Source organism: Perca flavescens, unplaced genomic scaffold (genome assembly GCF_004354835.1).
Source record: "Perca flavescens isolate YP-PL-M2 unplaced genomic scaffold, PFLA_1.0 EPR50_1.1_unplaced_scaf_6, whole genome shotgun sequence".
NCBI classification, from domain to species: domain Eukaryota; kingdom Metazoa; phylum Chordata; class Actinopteri; order Perciformes; family Percidae; genus Perca; species Perca flavescens.
In genome coordinates this window covers 153,137-173,163 of record NW_021166713.1, presented here as the reverse complement: position 1 = coordinate 173,163, position 20,027 = coordinate 153,137, and the positions used below count along the sequence as shown (strand labels likewise).

The 20,027-nt window shown below is 39.9% G+C and overlaps 1 protein-coding gene across 1 annotated transcript; it reads right to left on the bottom strand.

Annotated features, from left to right (window-relative positions):
• Positions 1–11,149: 11,149 nt before the first annotated feature.
• LOC114552047 (RLA class II histocompatibility antigen, DP alpha-1 chain) lies at positions 11,150–16,894 on the bottom strand. Its single transcript, XM_028572754.1, has 4 exons — positions 16,722–16,894; positions 14,461–14,709; positions 13,529–13,813; positions 11,150–11,522 (listed from the first exon to the last, which is right to left on the bottom strand). The coding sequence occupies exons 1-4, from the start codon at positions 16,813–16,815 to the stop codon at positions 11,401–11,403; spliced, it is 750 nt and encodes a 249-aa protein (XP_028428555.1). The 5' UTR covers positions 16,816–16,894; the 3' UTR covers positions 11,150–11,400.
• Positions 16,895–20,027: the final 3,133 nt, after the last annotated feature.

The following is a 20,027-nucleotide window of genomic DNA, read 5'->3' as shown; positions in this document are numbered from 1 at the left end:
GTAGTTATCCAACCTGTTCTGGTGAGATTAGGTTAGTCCAGTAGTTATCCAACCTGTCCTGGTGAGATTAGGTTAGTCCAGTAGTTATCCAACCCGTCCTGGTGAGATTAGGTTAGTCCAGTAGTTATCCAACCTGTTCTGGTAAGATTAGGTTAGTCCAGTAGTTATCCAACCTGTCCTGGTGAGATTAGGTTAGTCCAGTAGTTATCCAACCCGTCCTGATGAGATTAGGTTAGTCTAGTCATCCAACCTGTCCTGGTGAGATTAGGTTAGTCCAGTAGTTATCCAACCTGTCCTGGTAAGATTAGGTTAGTCCAGTAGTTATTAACCTGTCCTGGTGAGATTAGGTTAGTCCAGTAGTTATCCAACCTGTTCTGGTGAGATTAGGTTAGTCCAGTAGTTATCCAACCTGTCCTGGTGAGATTAGGTTAGTCCAGTAGTTATCCAACCCGTCCTGGTGAGATTAGGTTAGTCCAGTAGTTATCCAACCCGTCCTGGTGAGATTAGGTTAGTCCAGTAGTTATCCAACCTGTCCTGGTGAGATTAGGTTAGTCTAGTTATCCAACCTGTCCTGGTGAGATTAAGTTAGTCCAGTAGTTATCCAACCCATCCTGGTAAGATTAGGTTAGTCCAGTAGTTATCCAACCTGTCCTGGTGAGATTAGGTTAGTCTAGTTATCCAACCTGTCCTGGTGAGATTAGGTTAGTCCAGTAGTTATCCAACCTGTCCTGGTGAGATTAGGTTAGTCTAGTTATCCAACTTGTCCTGGTAAGATTAGAATTGTATCACAAATATATGTAAGCATACTGTAACATTAAGGTACTTCATGTAACTGTGTAGTGGTCTCCATTATAATCTTAACTGACAACTGTTGACCATTTAACACACTTACACCTAGCTACCTTTACTGTGTTAGTGGGTGTTTGTCAATGGTGTTGTTATTATGACTTTTCATATGTTGGTTGTAGCCTTGTAGCTTGTGTGTTTAGTACTATTTAACCTTTCTCACTTGCAGTTTACTGCATATCATACCGCCTGTGGTAGCTCATTAGCTGGTAGCGTTTACATTGTAGTTGCTGATCATATTTTGCACCGTATTTGTTTGAAAGCTAGAAGCTACTGGACAATGAGCAAATGTTACATACATGCAGTAAACTACAAGCTATTGTAAACAACTACTGTAAGCTTAATGTAATTAAGATTAATTATTGCAATTCTCCTTTGCCAGTTAAGTGTTATGACAACTACAAACATGAACTCCCACGAATTTTTAATTTATTGACATGGGATAAATAAGAGAAAACGACTGTTGCTTACATTAAAGCCTATCAGTGTCTGTAACGTTACACTGTAAACCCAGATTTAGATTCAACTAAAAAGATTGAGTTCATATTACTTAAATGTGTCTAATTTATTGACATTACTTGTTAATTCTGATTAAGTTGAACTTTTTCATGTCCTTTCTTATTGTAATTTTGTTTTTAAGTCCAATCAGTAGTTTCTACTCAAACAAACTGAGTTTGTATTACTTAAACATGTGTCATTTCTTTACATTAATTATGAATTCTGAGTAAACTTTACTTTTTAATGGCCTATCTTATTGTAATTATGTGTTTGAGCTCAAACAACTCAATATCATCAAGTTTTGCCTGTTACTAACAAGACTGGCTGCAGCCTGGTGCTTCCCATGTCATGCCATCCTGTCTCATGCCGAGGCGTGTCCAACGGTAAGTTCAGAGGGTCAAAAACAAAATACGAAATTGGGAATTACTTTCCAGATTGAGTCACGGGTAAGTTCATGATTTCTGGATGTTATTGTTGTGTCCCTGATGTTAGTACATTTGATGAAACCTCATTTAAAACTGGATTAGCATTGGTTGACATTTGTTAGTGAATATTAGCTAACAATTTTATCCATACATATAGTTTGCTGATTTCTGGATGTTATTGTTGTGTCCCTGATGTTAACGTACATTTGATGAAACCTCATTTAAAATTTAGTCTGCATTTATTTTATAGATGGACATATATTTTTAAAGTATTTTATTTATCAGCATGATAGTAGTATTGTAGTATTTTATTCATTTGTATGATTGCAGTTACTGTTTAGTTAAAAAAAACACCAAATATATTTTATTATTATATAATATATTTTATATTATCTTATGGAGAGTTTTTTTTTTAAAGTATTTTATTCCAGACGCGAGCTTTTACTTTGAAAAGTAGAAGCTTGGGGAAGCTTTTATTGTGAAAAGTATAAGTTCGGGGTCAATGTTTGGGGACAGCACAGCACCAGTGTGTGAATGCTACTGGAGGGCGGGTCTTGGCGTGACCATAGTGGAAAAAAAATATCCCAGACGGGCATTCAACCGCCAAAAATGTAGTTTTGACAGAGAACTTTTGAGACAGAACAGAACAAAGACAAATAATTCAACTGACATTTTCAACAGCTGACTAGCAAGCAAGTTGTTTGACCCACGCTTGAAGCCTTCGGTGAATGAACCGAGTTCAGCCACAAAACGTAAGTTGTAACCTGGCACTGGTTGCATGCCGTTGCAGTCCCGACTGCTAGCTGAGGTAACTTTGCTAGCAGTAGCTAGCTAGCTAGCTAGCTATATCACGAAAGTGAGTGCACCCCTCACATTTTTACAAATATTGTATTATATCTTTTCATGGGGACAACACTAGCTATATAATTGAAACTTTTATATAACTCAAAGTAGTCTATATATCAGATATATATCTGTATATCGAAGTTTCATTTATATAGTACTGTAGTTATTTAAAAATAAACAACGAACAAAACAAACGTAGCTAGTTATTAACAAGCTAGCAAGGCTAGCTAACTTTGCCCCACACTCTGTTACCTAGCTAGCTAACGTATGTGTTCACTGGTAACGTTAGCTAGCGCCAGTAACGGAAATTTTATGTCGCCCCCAGACAGATAATGCAAGTTGAGCTGAGCCGGACACCTGAAGCAGCTACCTATCGTTAGCGCAACCACGGACCAGCGAACGTCCCGGTAAGCTGCCGCAGATCCCAGCTGCCTTGTTAAAGCGGATTCTATTATGTGACACCAAGTACGACTACGCGGAGTTCGCCCGGTCATAGAAATTGAGCTTTGCGCCGACGTGTCCGGCGAACGTCCGCTTTGGGTACACTTTGAGTCTGCCGCGGTGTCCGCGTACGCGTACTCGGTCACACAATAGACTGCTCGGCAGGCAATCTTCACGTCTACATGCTTTTTTTGTGACACCGAACTGATATGTCCGCTCGACTCTGAAACTATTTTACTCTGTTGCTTCTAGACAGCTAAAGTTGAGCTGAGACGGTGAAGCAGCTAGCCACAGAACTGCAAACATCCTGGTAAGTTGGTGCACACTAGCTCACATTATTAGTTAGCTAATTAGCTTTAATTTCTTGATTTATTTTTGATTTATTCTTTGTTAGTTGGCTATTTGTCTATGGAGCTAAATCGGGGCCAAATGTTTTGTTCATTTGAAAAAAAATATATATAGTTGAAAAAATAAAGCTTGAAATTGAAAATTTAAGTTTTGGTCAAAACTTGGAAAAAATAAAACCATGTATTTGAACTAAAAATAAGTGTACCAATTTTTCTTTCAGTTTGAATAAAATATAGATTCAATTCTGGAATTATTTTGAATAAATTATAAATTTTCATTTTTCACTTTAATATTTGTTTTCAGTTCCACATTTCATGTTTTCAGATTCAAAAGTTATTTTTTTTACGGCTTCAAATCTTTTTTTTCGGTTTCAGATCTTTTTTTCACTTTCAGATGTTTTTTTTTCGGTTTGAGACTTTTGGCCCTGATTTGGCGTGGGGGGCGTGGCTTCAACTCCGAGGGGCGTGGCATTATGAGTGACAGCCTATCAAAGAAGGCAGAAGACTCCTCTGTCATGTTGCCTTCAGGAAATGGTGTTAATGTGAGAACTATGACTGAATGCTTTCTATCCACTATATACATGTGATTTTTACTTAAACTGATGCCAGTGACAAAGTTCCATTTAAAAAATTGTATTGGACAACAAATGGTACCAATTACATTATAAGAGCAATAAACTGTGCCAGATTGTGCAGTTCAGCAGGAACAATGACTTCTCCCACTTCCATGTATGACTTATAGCACCACAGTATTCACTGGCACCAGCCCACAGGTAGGACATGTGAAAGATATTAGCATTTTTGAATAGATACTTTGCGACGTTATCCCTCAGTGGCATTTTTTTTTTGTGATTAACACATAAAAGGAAAATAGGTGGACAGCTGGACAAAGCTGGCAATCAAGCATCGCTAGCACTAAAGTTAGCATTAACTAACGTTAGCTTCACACTAGCTGGTGTTTTTACACTAATTTCAGTGTCCAGCTCAAGTTTTTTTTGACTTTAACGTGTATTGGTCTTTGTTAACCTCGGTTTGTCAGAATGACCATAACTTGACACTGGCTGCAGTGAAGAAGGTCTCCTTTTATAGAGTAGACAAATATGACTTTACATTAATGCTCTGGCCTGATAAATTACGTTTTACACTATAACGTTACATGTAACAGCATGACAGTTATGCCTTACAAAATATGCCAAGTGGGCAAACTTTGAAGGCATCTACCACAGCCTAACTTAAGTATCAGAATACACTAACTTGTCTTTTTGTATTTGTATGTCCTACTGTCTGTTTTCTGGACCGTGTGTGTCCGTAATAAAAGCTTTAATTGATTGATTAACAAAGCGGACCAGGACAAGTTATGTTGTTTAAACTAACCATGAAAAGGTAACACTAGCAATGTTAGTTATCTATAATGTTTTACATTTATAGGCTGTACGGCTGCAGGCAGCCACTGTCGAAAGTTATGGTCATTCTGACAAACAGAGGTTAACAAAGACCACTACATGTTAAAGTCAAAAAAACTTGAGCTGGACACTAAAATTGGTGTAAAAACACCAGCTAGTGTGAAGCTAACGTTAGTTAATGCTAACTTTTGTGCTAGCGATGCTTCATCTCCAGCTGTCCACCTATTCTCCCTTTATGTGTTAATGACAAAAAAAAAAAATGCCACCGCGGGATAATGTCCCAAAGTATCTATTCAAAAAGGCTAATATCTTTCACATGTCTTACCTGTGGGCTGCGCCAGCAGGTTGCCTTGGCGGAGCGGACGCTATGCTGACTGCCGAGTGAATACTGTGGTGCTACATTCAATGTCATACATGGAAGTGGGAGAAGTCATTGTTCCTGCCGAACTGCACAATCAGTTTAATGCTCTTATAGTGTAATTGGTACCATGTGTTGTCCAATACAATTTTTTAAATGGAACTTTGTCACTGGCATCAGTTTATTAAGTAAACATCACATGTATATAGAGGATAGAAAGCATTCAGTCATAGTTCTCATAGTAACACCATTTCCTGAAGGCAACATGACAGAGGAGTCTTCTGCCTTCTTTGATAGGCTGTCACTCATAATGCCACGCCCCTCTGAGTTGAAGCCACGCCCCCACGCCAAATCAGGGCCAAAAGTCTCAAACCGAAAAAAAAATATCTGAAAGTGAAAAACAGATCTGAAACCGAAAAAAAAAAGATTTGAAGCCGTAAAAAAAATACGTTTTGAATCTGAAAACATGAAATGTGGAACTGAAAACAAATATTAAAGTGAAAAATGAAAATTTATAATTTATTCAAAATAATTCCAGAATTGAATCTATATTTTATTCAAACTGAAAGAAAAATTGGTACACTTATTTTTAGTTCAAATACATGGTTTTATTTTTTCCAAGTTTTGACCAAAACTTAAATTTTCAATTTCAAGCTTTATTTTTTCAACTATATATATTTTTTTCAAATGAACAAAACATTTGGCCCCGATTTAGCTCCATATTTGTCCCACTCTTAGCTGTCATGCCTCTTCCAGGTTTTGTTATTTAGCTAATGTTAGCTTGTTGGCTATTCAAGCCAGTTTCAAATAGTTCTTTTCAGAAGCTTTACACTGTTAGCTAACAGTACATTTTCCTTAGTTCATGTAACTTTAGCTAACTGAAGATGGAGTGGAAGTGTAAATATTGTGGTTTTATTAGTGGGAAGAGGGTGCAAACACTACCGGTTAAAACATGGAAGTTACACAAGGACCGTACCATTTCCTTGTTTGCACCAGGACTGTTTGTGCACATTCAAGTCCTTAAACAGCCTTAAAACACACATATCTCGTGTTCACTCTAAAACTCATGAGGAACAACCAGGAGAAAATGAAGCTGTCAAATTCTGCTGTCAGTTGTGTGAATTGATTGAGCCCTGCTCTGAAACTGAATTTTTCACCCACCTCCGAAGCAGACACTTGAAAGTTAACCAAAAGGTTCAGTGTCCATATGCAGGCTGTAGATTTGAGATCAGTGTGTATTCAACTTTCAATGCACATAAAAGTAAAGCACATAGAGAAGACAACTGGAAGATGTTCAAAAAAGAAATAGTTAATGTTGACATAAGTGATGAAAACAAAGACAGTGATGTTGCAGATGAGCAAATGCCAACTGAAGACACGGGGGAGATAGATGATGTCAGTGAAGAAGCTTGTGAGATAGATCTTCATGATTTGGAAAAGCAGTTAGAGCACAACTTGGCTGCACTTTTTTTAAAGATGCAGACCATCCTCCACATACCTGAGCGCTCTGGACAGGAAGTTATCAAACAGCTTTGTGATATACATTATTTGTCAGAGCCACTTCTGCATCATAAGGTGAAGATGATTCTTAAGGAGTATGATTCCGAGATCGATGAGTCCATTGTGAAACGGGTGAGCAGTGCTGTTTCAGAGACCAACGTAATGACAACATTTTGTGGCAATGTTGGTTCCTTAGCAACCACAAAAAAGAGAGCATCGTATGTGTCTAAAAAATTTCCGCTGGTAATGCCTATAGAGTATGTAGTTGACAAAGCTAAGAAATTGGTTGTATATGTTCCCATACAGCAAATGCTGCAGAAGTTGCTGAGCAGGACAGATGTGTTAGATAAAGCAATGTCTGAAGAAATACATGTTCCAAATGAATACAAAACTCATGTAGACGGTGTATACTTCAGAGAAAATGGCCTACTTACTAGTGATGAGTTCACAATTGCCATTGGGCTGTACATCGATGACTTTGAAGTCGCCAATCCGCTAGGAACATCGAAGAAGAAGCATAAGATGTGTGCTGTGTACTGGGTAATTGCCAATATGCCAGCAAAATATAGAGCATCACTCAACTCTATCCAACTTGCTCTTATATGCAACACAACCACTGTAAAAGAATGTGGTTATGCTAAAGTGCTGGACCCACTTATACATGATCTGATGTCACTAGAAAAAGATGGTGTTTACGTAGAGGCCTTAGGTGCAAGTGTGAAAGGAATTGTTTTGTATGTAGCTGCTGACAACCTAGGTGCTCATGCACTGGCAGGATTCTACGAGAACTTCTCTGTTAAGTTCTGCAGATTCTGCATGGCAAGTCGAAGTGACACTCAGAAACAAGAGGTGCGCTCTGGTGCCTTTGAGCTCAGAGACAAAGACAGGCATGACAGACAAGTGCAGGAAGTGATGGAAGACCCAGAACTGGGTAGAACATACGGTGTGAAAAAAGAGTGCCCTTTGACTGCAAAACTGGAGCACTTTCATGTTGTTAAAGGTTACCCTCCTGACCTCATGCATGATCTTCTGGAGGGCATAGTCCCCGTAGAATTGTCTTTGTGCCTTTCAGATCTGATTTCCAAGGGATATTTTAATCTAGAAATACTGAATCAGGCTATCAGGTCCTTTACATACACCTTTACTGACAAAACTGACCAGCCACAGCCTATTACAAAAGGCTTCTCCACAAAAGGCACAATCGGGGGAAATGCACATGAGAACTGGTGCCTAATTAGGCTCCTTCCATTTCTTGTTGGTCAGTATGTTCCTCCGGGGGAAAAGGCATGGGAAGTTCTTATGCTTGTCAAAGACATTGTGGAGTTAGTAGTTGTTAGTAGAGTGCAAGATAGCAGAACACAGAGAACTACTGCAGTCTACATTCCCAGAGTTAAGATTACGACCAAAACACCACTACATTGAACATTACCCTCAACTTATTAAGGCATTTGGTCCACTGTGTGATGTCTGGACTATGCGCTTTGAGAGCAAGCACAAATTTTTCAAAAAGGTTATCCGTGACGCTCAGAACTACAGGAATGTAGCCCTTACACTTGCTGTGAAACACCAGAAAGCAGTCAGCTATCATTTAGACTCAAGCTCATTTTTCAAACCTTCAGTCGAGATGGAGAAGGTCACTACAGTCTCGGTATCATCTTTCCCTGATAACGTCCAGAGGGTACTCAGTCAGAAAATTCACAAGCCAGCAGCAGTTCTTGTAGCATCATCCATATGTCTAGATGGAGTTACATACAAGGCAGATATGGTAGTCTCTGCTAGATCCTGCTCAGGTCTCCCTGGGTTTAGGCAGATCACACAGATTGTTGCAGTTCATACAGAAATCAGTAATGAGTGCATGGTACCATGAGCACCTTAGATCGTATGAAGTTTGCTACTCTGATGTAACCCCATCCCTGTGTGTGGTTCCACTGTCAGAGCTTAACGATGTTTTCCCTCTTTCAGCATACAGAATAGGTGGGAAACTAATGGTGACTCTCAAACGTTATATTCTGTGCTGAACAATCTCTCTCTTTCTCCCCAGATGGCGGTGCAACAGAGAATGCTTGTGAGAGTTATCTTCACTGAAGCAGACATAAGGAAGGTGGAACTGAGCACCAAGCCTGATACAGTTGACCTTTAAATTGGCTCCCTTAAAGATGTTCTTCAAATAAACTATGACTTCAGCTTACAGTTTAAAGATCCCAACTTCGGCAACGAACTGTGCAATCTAACAGTGATATCAGAGATGCCTGAGCGACCTACCCTTAAAATCATTCTAGTGCTTTCTCTTGTGGAGGTGCCCGTCCCACGGTCAACATCAAGTGAAGAACTAAGCGACACACCCAGCCAGGCAGACACGGACATCCTCTCCAACTCCTCTGAGGAAAGACAACGCCAGTGGCCAGAGGTATTTGATATGTATATACCGAAATTCTCTGTCAATGTGGAATATAGACTGCGTCAAGCAAACCTGCTCCATCTCATGGATGGAACACACCTCATTCCGTCAAAGGAGCTCAAACACGACATCCTCGAGAGGCTGGCCGAGACCATATATGCCTTGAAAGTATATCCAACAAATGCAGAATTTGAAGCTGTTGCCTCAGCACTGGTGCGAGCACACCCATGTCTCAAAGAACAAGGATCAGTGTCCGGCTGGAGTGGTTGGAAAAACAGCTTGAAATTCAAGATGGGGAATTACCGAACAAAAATGCGTCCGCAGGGTCACCGTGATGTTACCGTGAACAGCGGTAAACATGGAAAGCACTCTCCTTGTGGAGACCCACCTAACAAGAGAATCAAGAAGCCAAAAGGGGGGAAGTCAATTACTTACCAGATTATCCAGATGGACAGGATGACTCCAGCCTTGAAGATGCTCGGCAGCTCATGGTGGACGAAATGAAAAAGAAAACCCCAAATGGAGCCCTCATCAAGCAGAAGATGGATTTGACGTTCACTCTTCAAAGGAATGACATTGTGAACAACAAGCCTGCCATTACCCAGATATGTCAACGTTGGCCAGCTCTCCTTACTGAACGCCAGGTAGGTCTATAGATTTGTCTAATATGCTGTATTTTGATGAGTACTAAGAAGCCCCTCTGGTGACAGCAGAGAGGCTTCGTAGTACTCATCAAAATTGTATTAAAGAGTAATACATACAGACTGGTTTGTTGCATAAAAAGATCACATCATGGTGTCAACTCATTTGAACATGAACATGTTTTGTTTTTACATGTTTCAGGTGTGTCTGGAGTTCAGCAGGGTGGTTGGTAAGAGCCTGAGACAAGAGTTCTACGAGGCCCTTGACAATCACAGTCCCAGGCTCATGGAAATCTTCAAGGCAAAGAGGGGCCTCACAGGGCAGGTCTTGGCTGACCTGATGCAACAAAGAAAGGTTAGTTGATTTTCAACTCTATATTTACATCTTAGAAAACAGTCTGATACTTGATTGAGCTTGAAAGAACACACATGTGGTGTAAATAAATGTACTGGTAATGTGAGCTATCCTGTTGATAGACACTTTGTTCTCTTTAACTTTGAGTAGCCTATGTGTAATGGAGTTGAATTAGCTAAACTAACTCCTCAGAGTAATTACTTGTCACCCATTACATTAGTTTGCCGGGTTTTGCTAGTTGATCTGTAAGTGAGGTATGCAAATAACTACCTGTATGCATAATGTCAAGAACACAGTGTGTGAGTTAACAGGTGGGGTCCAGTACGTAAATGGCTCTGCTGTGTATTATTGATTATGTGTGTGCACATAGTGTTCAGGGTAACATATGGACCCTATTTTAGGTGTGTGATGTCCTCTCTGCTCCCTCAATCCACCAGGCTTTGGATGTGACAGAAGTCAGATGCCTTGTCCTCAGGGGGCTTCCTGTCATTTTTGGCGATGATCCATCCACCTTCTTCAAGGCCTGCTTTGTAAGCAACTTTGATTTTTCTTTACCTCCCCTCCCTTGCTCCCCCTGTTCTCTACCTCCCCTCTTCTCACAACAAACACAACTCAGTATCTACAGCGTCAGTAATGAACGAGGCTCACTGACACGTTTCTGTTTCTGATTCTCTACAACACTAAATGAAGTATAAATAATTTATTCCAAAACTATTCCAAATCTAAATAAACATTTGGTGTCTGAAATATTCTGTTTTTATATCTGTTAGGAGAGATATTCTTCATGAATCAAAGTTATAATAGTTACGTTTTAATTACTTTATTTTTTATTTTTGTTCGATTGCTAGTTTATTTACTACTGCTTGTGAAGCAAACAGAGTAACGTACAATGTAACGTAAAAGATTGTTACAGATTTCATGAATGTAAAATATTTAATTAATCATACATCTCTTTAACTCAGTCAGGTTAATGTTATAGTGTTACCATTACTAGTGTTAGTGTTAGAGTGGTTAACCCTAACCTCAGGTAAAACTGACAACAACAAACAGGACGAACCAATGTTAACATGAACATTTCATACCAACAGTAATTCATGGGAGAATGTTCATAAAATGATTATTTATTGAGATACAAAACAATACAGATCATTAGTTTAAAATATGAATTTCCTGCAGAGAACATCAGAGAGTTGGTGAAGAAGCTGTTAATAACATTCAGATATATTTTATATTTTATATGAAGCAGAAAGAAACCAGTTAAATCTCCAGGAAGCAGCTCCTCACATCTGTACCACATCTACTCTACATAAACCATAATGACATCATCGTCAGTCCCGACCAATCAGCTGCACTCGTTTCCTTTGATAAGGAAGAAGGTTCCAGCAGCCACACCGAGCAGACCGACAGTCAGACCCAGTCCACAGAAAACTGCTGGTCCAATACCGGGCTGAGTCTTCTCCACATCTGGAGACAGAAACACAGAAACATTAAGATCCACATCTGGAGACAGAAACATTAAGCTCCACATCTGGAGACAGAAACATTAAGCTCCACATCTGGAGACAGAAACATTAAGCTCCACATCTGGAGACAGAAACATTAAGATCCACATCTGGAGACAGAAACACAGAAACATTAAGATCCACATCTGGAGACAGAAACACAGAAACATTAAGATCCACATCTGGAGACAGAAACATTAAGCTCCACATCTGGAGACAGAAACATTAAGGTCCACATCTGGAGACAGAAACATTAAGGTCCACATCTGGAGACAGAAACATTACGATTCACATCTGGAGACAGAAACATTAAGGTCCACATCTGGAGACAGAAACATTAAGGTCCACATCTGGAGACAGAAACATTAAGGTCCACATCTGGAGACAGAAACATTAAGGTCCACATCTGGAGACAGAAACATTACGATTCACATCTGGAGACAGAAACATTAAGGTCCACATCTGGAGACAGAAACATTAAGGTCCACATCTGGAGACAGAAACATTAAGGTCCACATCTGGAGACAGAAACATTAAGATTCACATCTGGAGACAGAAACATTAAGGTCCACATCTGGAGACAGAAAACATAGAAACATTAAGATCCACATCTGGAGACAGAAACACAGAAACATTAAGCTCCACATCTGGAGACAGAAACATTAAGATCCACATCTGGAGACAGAAACATTAAGCTGCACATCTGGAGACAGAAACACAGAAACATTAAGCTCCACATCTGGAGACAGAAACATTAAGATCCACATCTGGAGACAGAAACACAGAAACATTAAGCTCCACATCTGGAGACAGAAACATTAAGATCCACATCTGGAGACAGAAACACAGAAACATTAAGATCCACATCTGGAGACAGAAACACAGAAACATTAAGATCCACATCTGGAGACAGAAACACAGAAACATTAAGATCCACATCTGGAGACAGAAACATTAAGCTCCACATCTGGAGACAGAAACATTAAGCTCCACATCTGGAGACAGAAACACAGAAACATTAAGATCCACATCTGGAGACAGAAACACAGAAACATTAAGATCCACATCTGGAGACAGAAACATTAAGCTCCACATCTGGAGACAGAAACACAGAAACATTAAGATCCACATCTGGAGACTGAATGAGCTGATTGTATTTAGTGTGAGTGTAAATAAAGTTGTCTGACCCCAGATTCTGGTCAGTGATTGGTTAATGAGCTGATTGTATTTAGTGTGAGTGTAAATAAAGTTGTCTGACCCCAGATTCTGGTCAGTGGTTGGTTAATGAGCTGATTGTATTTAGTGTGAGTGTAAATAAAGTTGTCTGACCCCAGATTCTGGTCAGTGGTTGGTTAATGAGCTGATTGTATTTAGTGTGAGTGTAAATAAAGTTGTCTGACCCCAGATTCTGGTCAGTGGTTGGTTAATGAGCTGATTGTATTTAGTGTGAGTGTAAATAAAGTTGTCTGACCCCAGATTCTGGTCAGTGGTTGGTTAATGAGCTGATTGTATCTAGTGTGAGTGTAAATAAAGTTGTCTGACCCCAGATTCTGGTCAGTGGTTGGTTAATGAGCTGATTGTATTTAGTGTGAGTGTAAATAAAAGTTGTCTGACCCCAGATTCTGGTCAGTGGTTGGTTAATGAGCTGATTGTATTTAGTGTGAGTGTAAATAAAGTTGTCTGACCCCAGATTCTGGTCAGTGGTTGGTTAATGAGCTGATTGTATCTAGTGTGAGTGTAAATAAAGTTGTCTGACCCCAGATTCTGGTCAGTGGTTGGTTAATGAGCTGATTGTATTTAGTGTGAGTGTAAATAAAGTTGTCTGACCCCAGATTCTGGTCAGTGGGTGGTTAATGAGCTGATTGTATTTAGTGTGAGTGTAATAAAGTTGTCTGACCCCAGATTCTGGTCAGTGGGTGGTTAATGAGCTGATTGTATTTAGTGTGAGTGTAAATAAAGTTGTCTGACCCCAGATTCTGGTCAGTGGGTGGTCCAGGGCCAGATGGTGGACTCTACAGCTGTAGATGTCTCCCAGCTGTGGGATGAACTCCAGTCTGGAGAACTGGTTGAAGGAACCATCTTTGTTGGGGTAGGGAACGTTGGTGCTGCTTCCTTCGGTGATGTTCTCTCCGTTCTTTGTCCAGGAGAAGATGACAGGAGCAGGATAGAAACCAGTCACATAACAGATGAGGGTGTTCTTCTCTCCGAGCTCCACGGATTCTTTGGTGTACACCATCGGACTGGAAGGAGCATCTGAACATAGACACAAACACAGATCATGTTATTGTGATTTTTTAAACCTGAAGCTGGGAAATTTAGAATTATAATTAAAGCTGCAAGCAGCAATGCACCTCCTTTTTTGTCGGAGTTACTGGCGGACTCAATGCACGTGTATTTAGGCAACCGTCGGACATTGCAAACCATCACCAATGAAGAAGGAAGTCTCTGCTGAGTTCAATGACACCTCACACAAGACTCTACCTTAAACAGTTAAAATGTTGTGAAAGGGGGCGTGGCCTGAGTAAGTGGGCGTGGTCATATTATAGGGGGCGGCTCAGTATCACATGTAGACCACACATTTTAAGTTTCATGTAAATCGGATGATGTTTGTCATATAAGGCAGATTTCCTGTTGCCAGCGGGGGGCGCTATGACCAAAAGTCAATTTTGGCCTGTAGGTGTCCTCAAGCCTGGACCCTTGTCAATCAGGAGAAATTTCGGTGAGATACGACAACGTACACTCAAGTTACAACAACTTCTTTGTTCATCGCTAAACACTCAAAATGGCCGCCACGCCACGACCACACCGTCTGATGAAAAGTTTTTCTTTTAACAACTTTTTGTCGTTACCGTGCTCAAATAAATCAAAGAGAGTAAAGTATGAGATGTGTTTGTCCTTACCATGCTCCACTGGGAGGTCCTTCATGCCTATACGGGCATTCTTCAGGTTCTGTCTGCAGACCTGTTGATTAGCCACAGCTTGTTCATAAGCTCCTTCTTGGTAGTTAAAGTTATCTATGAAACTGGGATGAGGCTCCACTCCTCTCTGGTTGATGAAGTCTGCGACCCACTTCTCTTCTCCATCCAGAGCATACATAAACTCTCCATCAGAGTCTGAACAGCCGGTGATAGCAAAGTCCTCATGAAACACTGGAGAGAAACAGACAGAAGATCAGCTGCTGAATCACTGTCTGTTGTTCTGACTGTCTGTTGTTCTGACTGTCTGTTGTTCTGACTGACTGTTGTTCTGACTGTCTGTTGTTCTGACTGACTGTTGTTCTGACTGACTGTTGTTCTGACTGTCTCTTGTTCTGACTGTCTGTTGTTCTGACTGACTGTTGTTCTGACTGTCTGTTGTTCTGACTGTCTGTTGTTCTGACTGTCTGTTGTTCTGACTGTCTGTTGTTCTGACTGACTGTTGTTCTGACTGACTGTTGTTCTGACTGACTGTTGTTCTGACTGTCTGTTGTTCTGACTGTCTGTTGTTCTGACTGTCTGTTGTTCTGACTGACTGTTGTTCTGACTGACTGTTGTTCTGACTGACTGTTGTTCTGACTGACTGTTGTTCTGACTGACTGTTGTTCTGACTGTCTGTTGTTCTGACTGTCTGTTGTTCTGACTGTCTGTTGTTCTGACTGTCTGTTGTTCTGACGGTCTGTTGTTCTGACTGACTGTTGTTCTGACTGACTGTTGTTCTGACTGACTGTTGTTCTGACTGACTGTTGTTCTGACTGTCTGTTGTTCTGACTGTTGTTCTGACTGTCTGTTGTTCTGACTGACTGTTGTTCTGACTGACTGTTGTTCTGACTGTCTGTTGTTCTGACTGTCTGTTGTTCTGACTGTCTGTTGTTCTGACTGACTGTTGTTCTGACTGACTGTTGTTCTGACTGACTGTTGTTCTGACTGTCTGTTGTTCTGACTGACTGTTGTTCTGACTGACTGTTGTTCTGACTGACTGTCTGTTGTTCTGACTGACTGTCTGTTGTTCTGACTGACTGTTGTTCTGACTGACTGTTGTTCTGACTGTCTGTTGTTCTGACTGACTGTTGTTCTGACTGACTGTTGTTCTGACTGACTGTTGTTCTGACTGTCTGTTGTTCTGACTGACTGTTGTTCTGACTGTCTGTTGTTCTGACTGACTGTTGTTCTGACTGACTGTTGTTCTGACTGACTGTTGTTCTGACTGTCTGTTGTTCTGACTGACTGTTCTGACTGTCTGTTGTTCTGACTGTCTGTTGTTCTGACTGACTGTTGTTCTGACTGACTGTTGTTCTGACTGTCTGTTGTTCTGACTGTCTGTTGTTCTGACTGACTGTTGTTCTGACTGTCTGTTGTTCTGACTGTCTGTTGTTCTGACTGACTGACTGTTGTTCTGACTGTCTGTTGTTCTGACTGTCTGTTGTTCTGACTGACTGTCTGTTGTTCTGACTGACTGTTGTTCTGACTGACTGTTGTTCTGACTGACTGACTGTTGTTCTGACTGTCTGTTGTTCTGACTGACTGTCTGTTGTTCTGACTGTCTGTTGTTCTGACTGTCTGTTGTTCTGACTGTCTGTTGTTCTGACTGTCTGTTGTTCTGACTGACTGTTGTTCTGACTGTCTGTTGTTCTGACTGTCTGTTGTTCTGACTGACTGACTGTTGTTCTGACTGTCTGTTGTTCTGACTGTCTGTTGTTCTGACTGACTGTCTGTTGTTCTGACTGACTGTTGTTCTGACTGACTGTTGTTCTGACTGACTGTTGTTCTGTCTGTCTGTTGTTCTGACTGACTGTCTGTTGTTCTGACTGACTGTTGTTCTGACTGTCTGTTGTTCTGACTGTCTGTTCTGACTGTCTGTTGTTCTGACTGTCTGTTGTTCTGACTGTCTGTTGTTCTGACTGTCTGTTGTTCTGTCTGTCTGTTGTTCTGACTGACTGTTGTTCTGACTGACTGTTGTTCTGACTGTCTGTTGTTCTGACTGACTGTTGTTCTGACTGTCTGTTGTTCTGACTGACTGTCTGTTGTTCTGACTGACTGTTGTTCTGACTGTCTGTTGTTCTGACTGTTGTTCTGTCTGTCTGTTGTTCTGACTGTCTGTTGTTCTGTCTGTCTGTTGATCTGACTGACTGTTGATCTGACAGTAACACTAACACTAAATCAGTTTATATCAGACTGGAACTTACCGTCAGCTGAGACACAGAGGAGACCAGAGAGGACCATCATCATCTTCATCATCTTCATCATCTTCATCATCTTCATCATCTTCATCATCTTCATCTCTCTGTACACCTGAACCTGTCTGAGTCTCTCTGTAGACCTGAACCTGTCTGTCTCTCTGTAGACCTGAACCTGTCTGTGTCTCTGTAGACCTGAACCTGTCTGAGTCTCTCTGTAGACCTGAACCTGTCTGTCTCTCTGTAGACCTGAACCTGTCTGTGTCTCTGTAGACCTGAACCTGTCTGTCTCTCTGTAGACCTGAACCTGTCTGTCTCTCTGTAGACCTGAACCTGTCTGAGTCTCTCTGTAGACCTGAACCTGTCTGTCTCTCTGTAGACCTGAACCTGTCTCTGTCTCTCTGTAGACCTGAACCTGTCTGTCTCTCTGTAGACCTGAACCTGTCTGAGTCTCTCTGAGTCTGAGGACGACTGAGAGAAACTCCAGCAGCAGCTGATCTCTTACCCTCTGATCAGCCAATCAGAGAGCAGAGATGACATGATGTCATCAGTGTCCAGGTAGAGCCAGGCTGCTGCTGCTGCTACATGAACTGTAATAAACAGACATGATGACACATCAGAGAGAAACACTGGTTATAAAGTCTTTTAATAGTTATATTTAAAACTTATTTCTAGTTTGAAGTATTTTTTTTTAATAAAGATTTTAAATCAGATGTTGATGTCGAGCTAAAAAACTTCATCTAGTTTGACTAGATGACATTTTTATATAAAGTAAAATATATATATATATATATATATATATATATATATATATATATATATATACAGTACAGGCCAAACGTTTGGACCCACCTTCTCATTCAATGAGTTTCCTTTTTATTTTTATGACTATTTACATTGTAGATTCTCACTGAAGGCATCAAAACTATGAATGAACACATATGGAATTATGTACTTAACAAAAAAGTGTGAAATAACTGAAAACATGTCTTATATTTTAGATTCTTCAAAGTAGCCACCCTTTGCTTTTTTTGATAACTCTGCAAACCCTTGGTGTTCTCTCAATGAGCTTCATGAGGTAGTCACCTGAAATGGTTTTACCTTCACAGGTGTGCTTTGTCAGGGTTAATTAGTGGAATTATTTCCCTTATTAATAAAAAGCAAAGGGTGGCTACTTTGAAGAATCTAAAATATAAGACATGTTTTCAGTTATTTCACACTTTTTTGTTAAGTACATAATTCCATATGTGTTCATTCATAGTTTTGATGCCTTCAGTGAGAATCTACAATGTAAATAGTCATGAAAATAAAAAGGAAACGCATTGAATGAGAAGGTGGGTCCAAACTTTTGGCCTGTACTGTATGTATGTATGTATGTATGTATGTATGTATGTATGTATGTATGTATGTATGTATGTATGTATGTATGTATGTATGTATGTATGTATGTATGTATGTATGTGTGTATGTATGTATGTGTGTGTATATATATATATATATATATATATATATATATATATATATATATATATATATATAACTAATATACAAGGTGCTGTTGAGTAGTAGGAAGTCTTTAATAATAACCAGATGTTCTCTAGTTAGTTGTAGATGGAGAACATAATGCTGTATAATAGTTTAACCAGACTGAGAACTGAAAGACAGAAAGAAACAAAGATCTCTCTGATCAACAGCTGGATAAGAAGAGAAGAAATCAGCTGTTATTGGTCAAAGAAACTGGAAGATTAATATCACAATGTGTTCAGATTTAAACAGGAACAGCTTCCTGTTTCTATAGAGATACAACCCAGACCTGATAACACTCTGGTATCAGGTCTGTTCAGGGCTCCACAGAGCCAGAGGTTCACTCACTAAATATATACAACTCATTTTAACTTCTCCCTGATCTCTCCAGGATGATCCAAAGGTTTTATTCTCTCTTCTTCTTCTTGGTGAACTGTGACGTGTGAAGACGTCTCTCAACATTAAGCTGGTTTAAACTTCTTCTTCTACTGATAACTGATGTTTTATTATTATAATATAATATGTTCACAACAAAGAACCATGTTTTTCTAAAGATTTAATATTTGACCTATTTTATTGTATGCTCCTTTATTTCCTCTGAGCAATGCATTGTGGGAGAATAATTTCCAACATAAACAGATTAAAAAAGCAAATGTTTTACAAAAGAAATGGAAATTAATCAGATTAATATATAAATAATACATATAATATTAATATTAAAATTCTCTGCTGCCTTTAGAAATGAATAAAGAGATGAAATGATGAGTTTGATGAGTTTGATGTGTTTCATGTGTTTGTGTGTGTTATAATAAAGCTTTAGAAAGAAACACAACAACTGTATCTGTGAGTCAGGGTGTGTTTGGTGAACTGTTTTCTCGTTCTCTGTTCACCACCAAAACCAGTCGGACCACACGATGCCTTCAGGTGTCTCTGTAAAACCAGGAGTTTACCACCTCCTCCTCTGACTCTGAGGATCAGCTGTAACACTCAGGTATTATGAAGACACTCAGATTTCCTGCAGCACCTGAACACAGCAGCGTCTGGAAAGTCCCGACTCTTTACTTTCACTTCCACGACAGCAGCCAATCAGAAGCAGAGCTGCTGATGAGTCATCAGTTACCAGGAGCAGAGGAGGTTAGTTAGTTATAAAGTTTATTTCTATATCACTGATCACAGACAGACCTCTTCATTAAATACATTCATACTAATCCTGTTCCTAGTACTGGAGCTGCAGCTGTAGACTCCAGGGGGGGTCCTTGAGGTGACCTTTGACCCCTCAGACCTCCATCAGTCAGTCTCATTCACCTTCCTCATGGTTTATTATTTAAATATCCCAGCATGCATTTCACATCCACCTGCAGTGATGGAGGGCTCAAGGCAGCAGCAGGACAATTAAAAGTGCTTCACATAAAACATTATAGATCGGTTACAAACTAGGGCTGAAACAATTCCTCCAAGAACTCCAATAATTAGATTACAAAACATCCTCGAAGCTAAATTCTTTCCCTCGAAGCTTCGTTAAATCAACGTTACCAACGGTGTACGGCTCACTTGTACAGAGGATTATATAGTGGAGGATTTTAAGCTGCAAACATGCTCTGCTGTTAGCCATGTTTTACACAACTAGTCTACAGCATGCTACTCTGCTAATAGACATGTTTTACACAACTAGCCTACAGCATGCTACTCTGCTAATAGACATGTTTTACACAACTAGCCTACAGCATGCTACTCTGCTAATAGACATGTTTTACACAACTAGTCTACAGCAAGCTACTCTGCTAATAGACA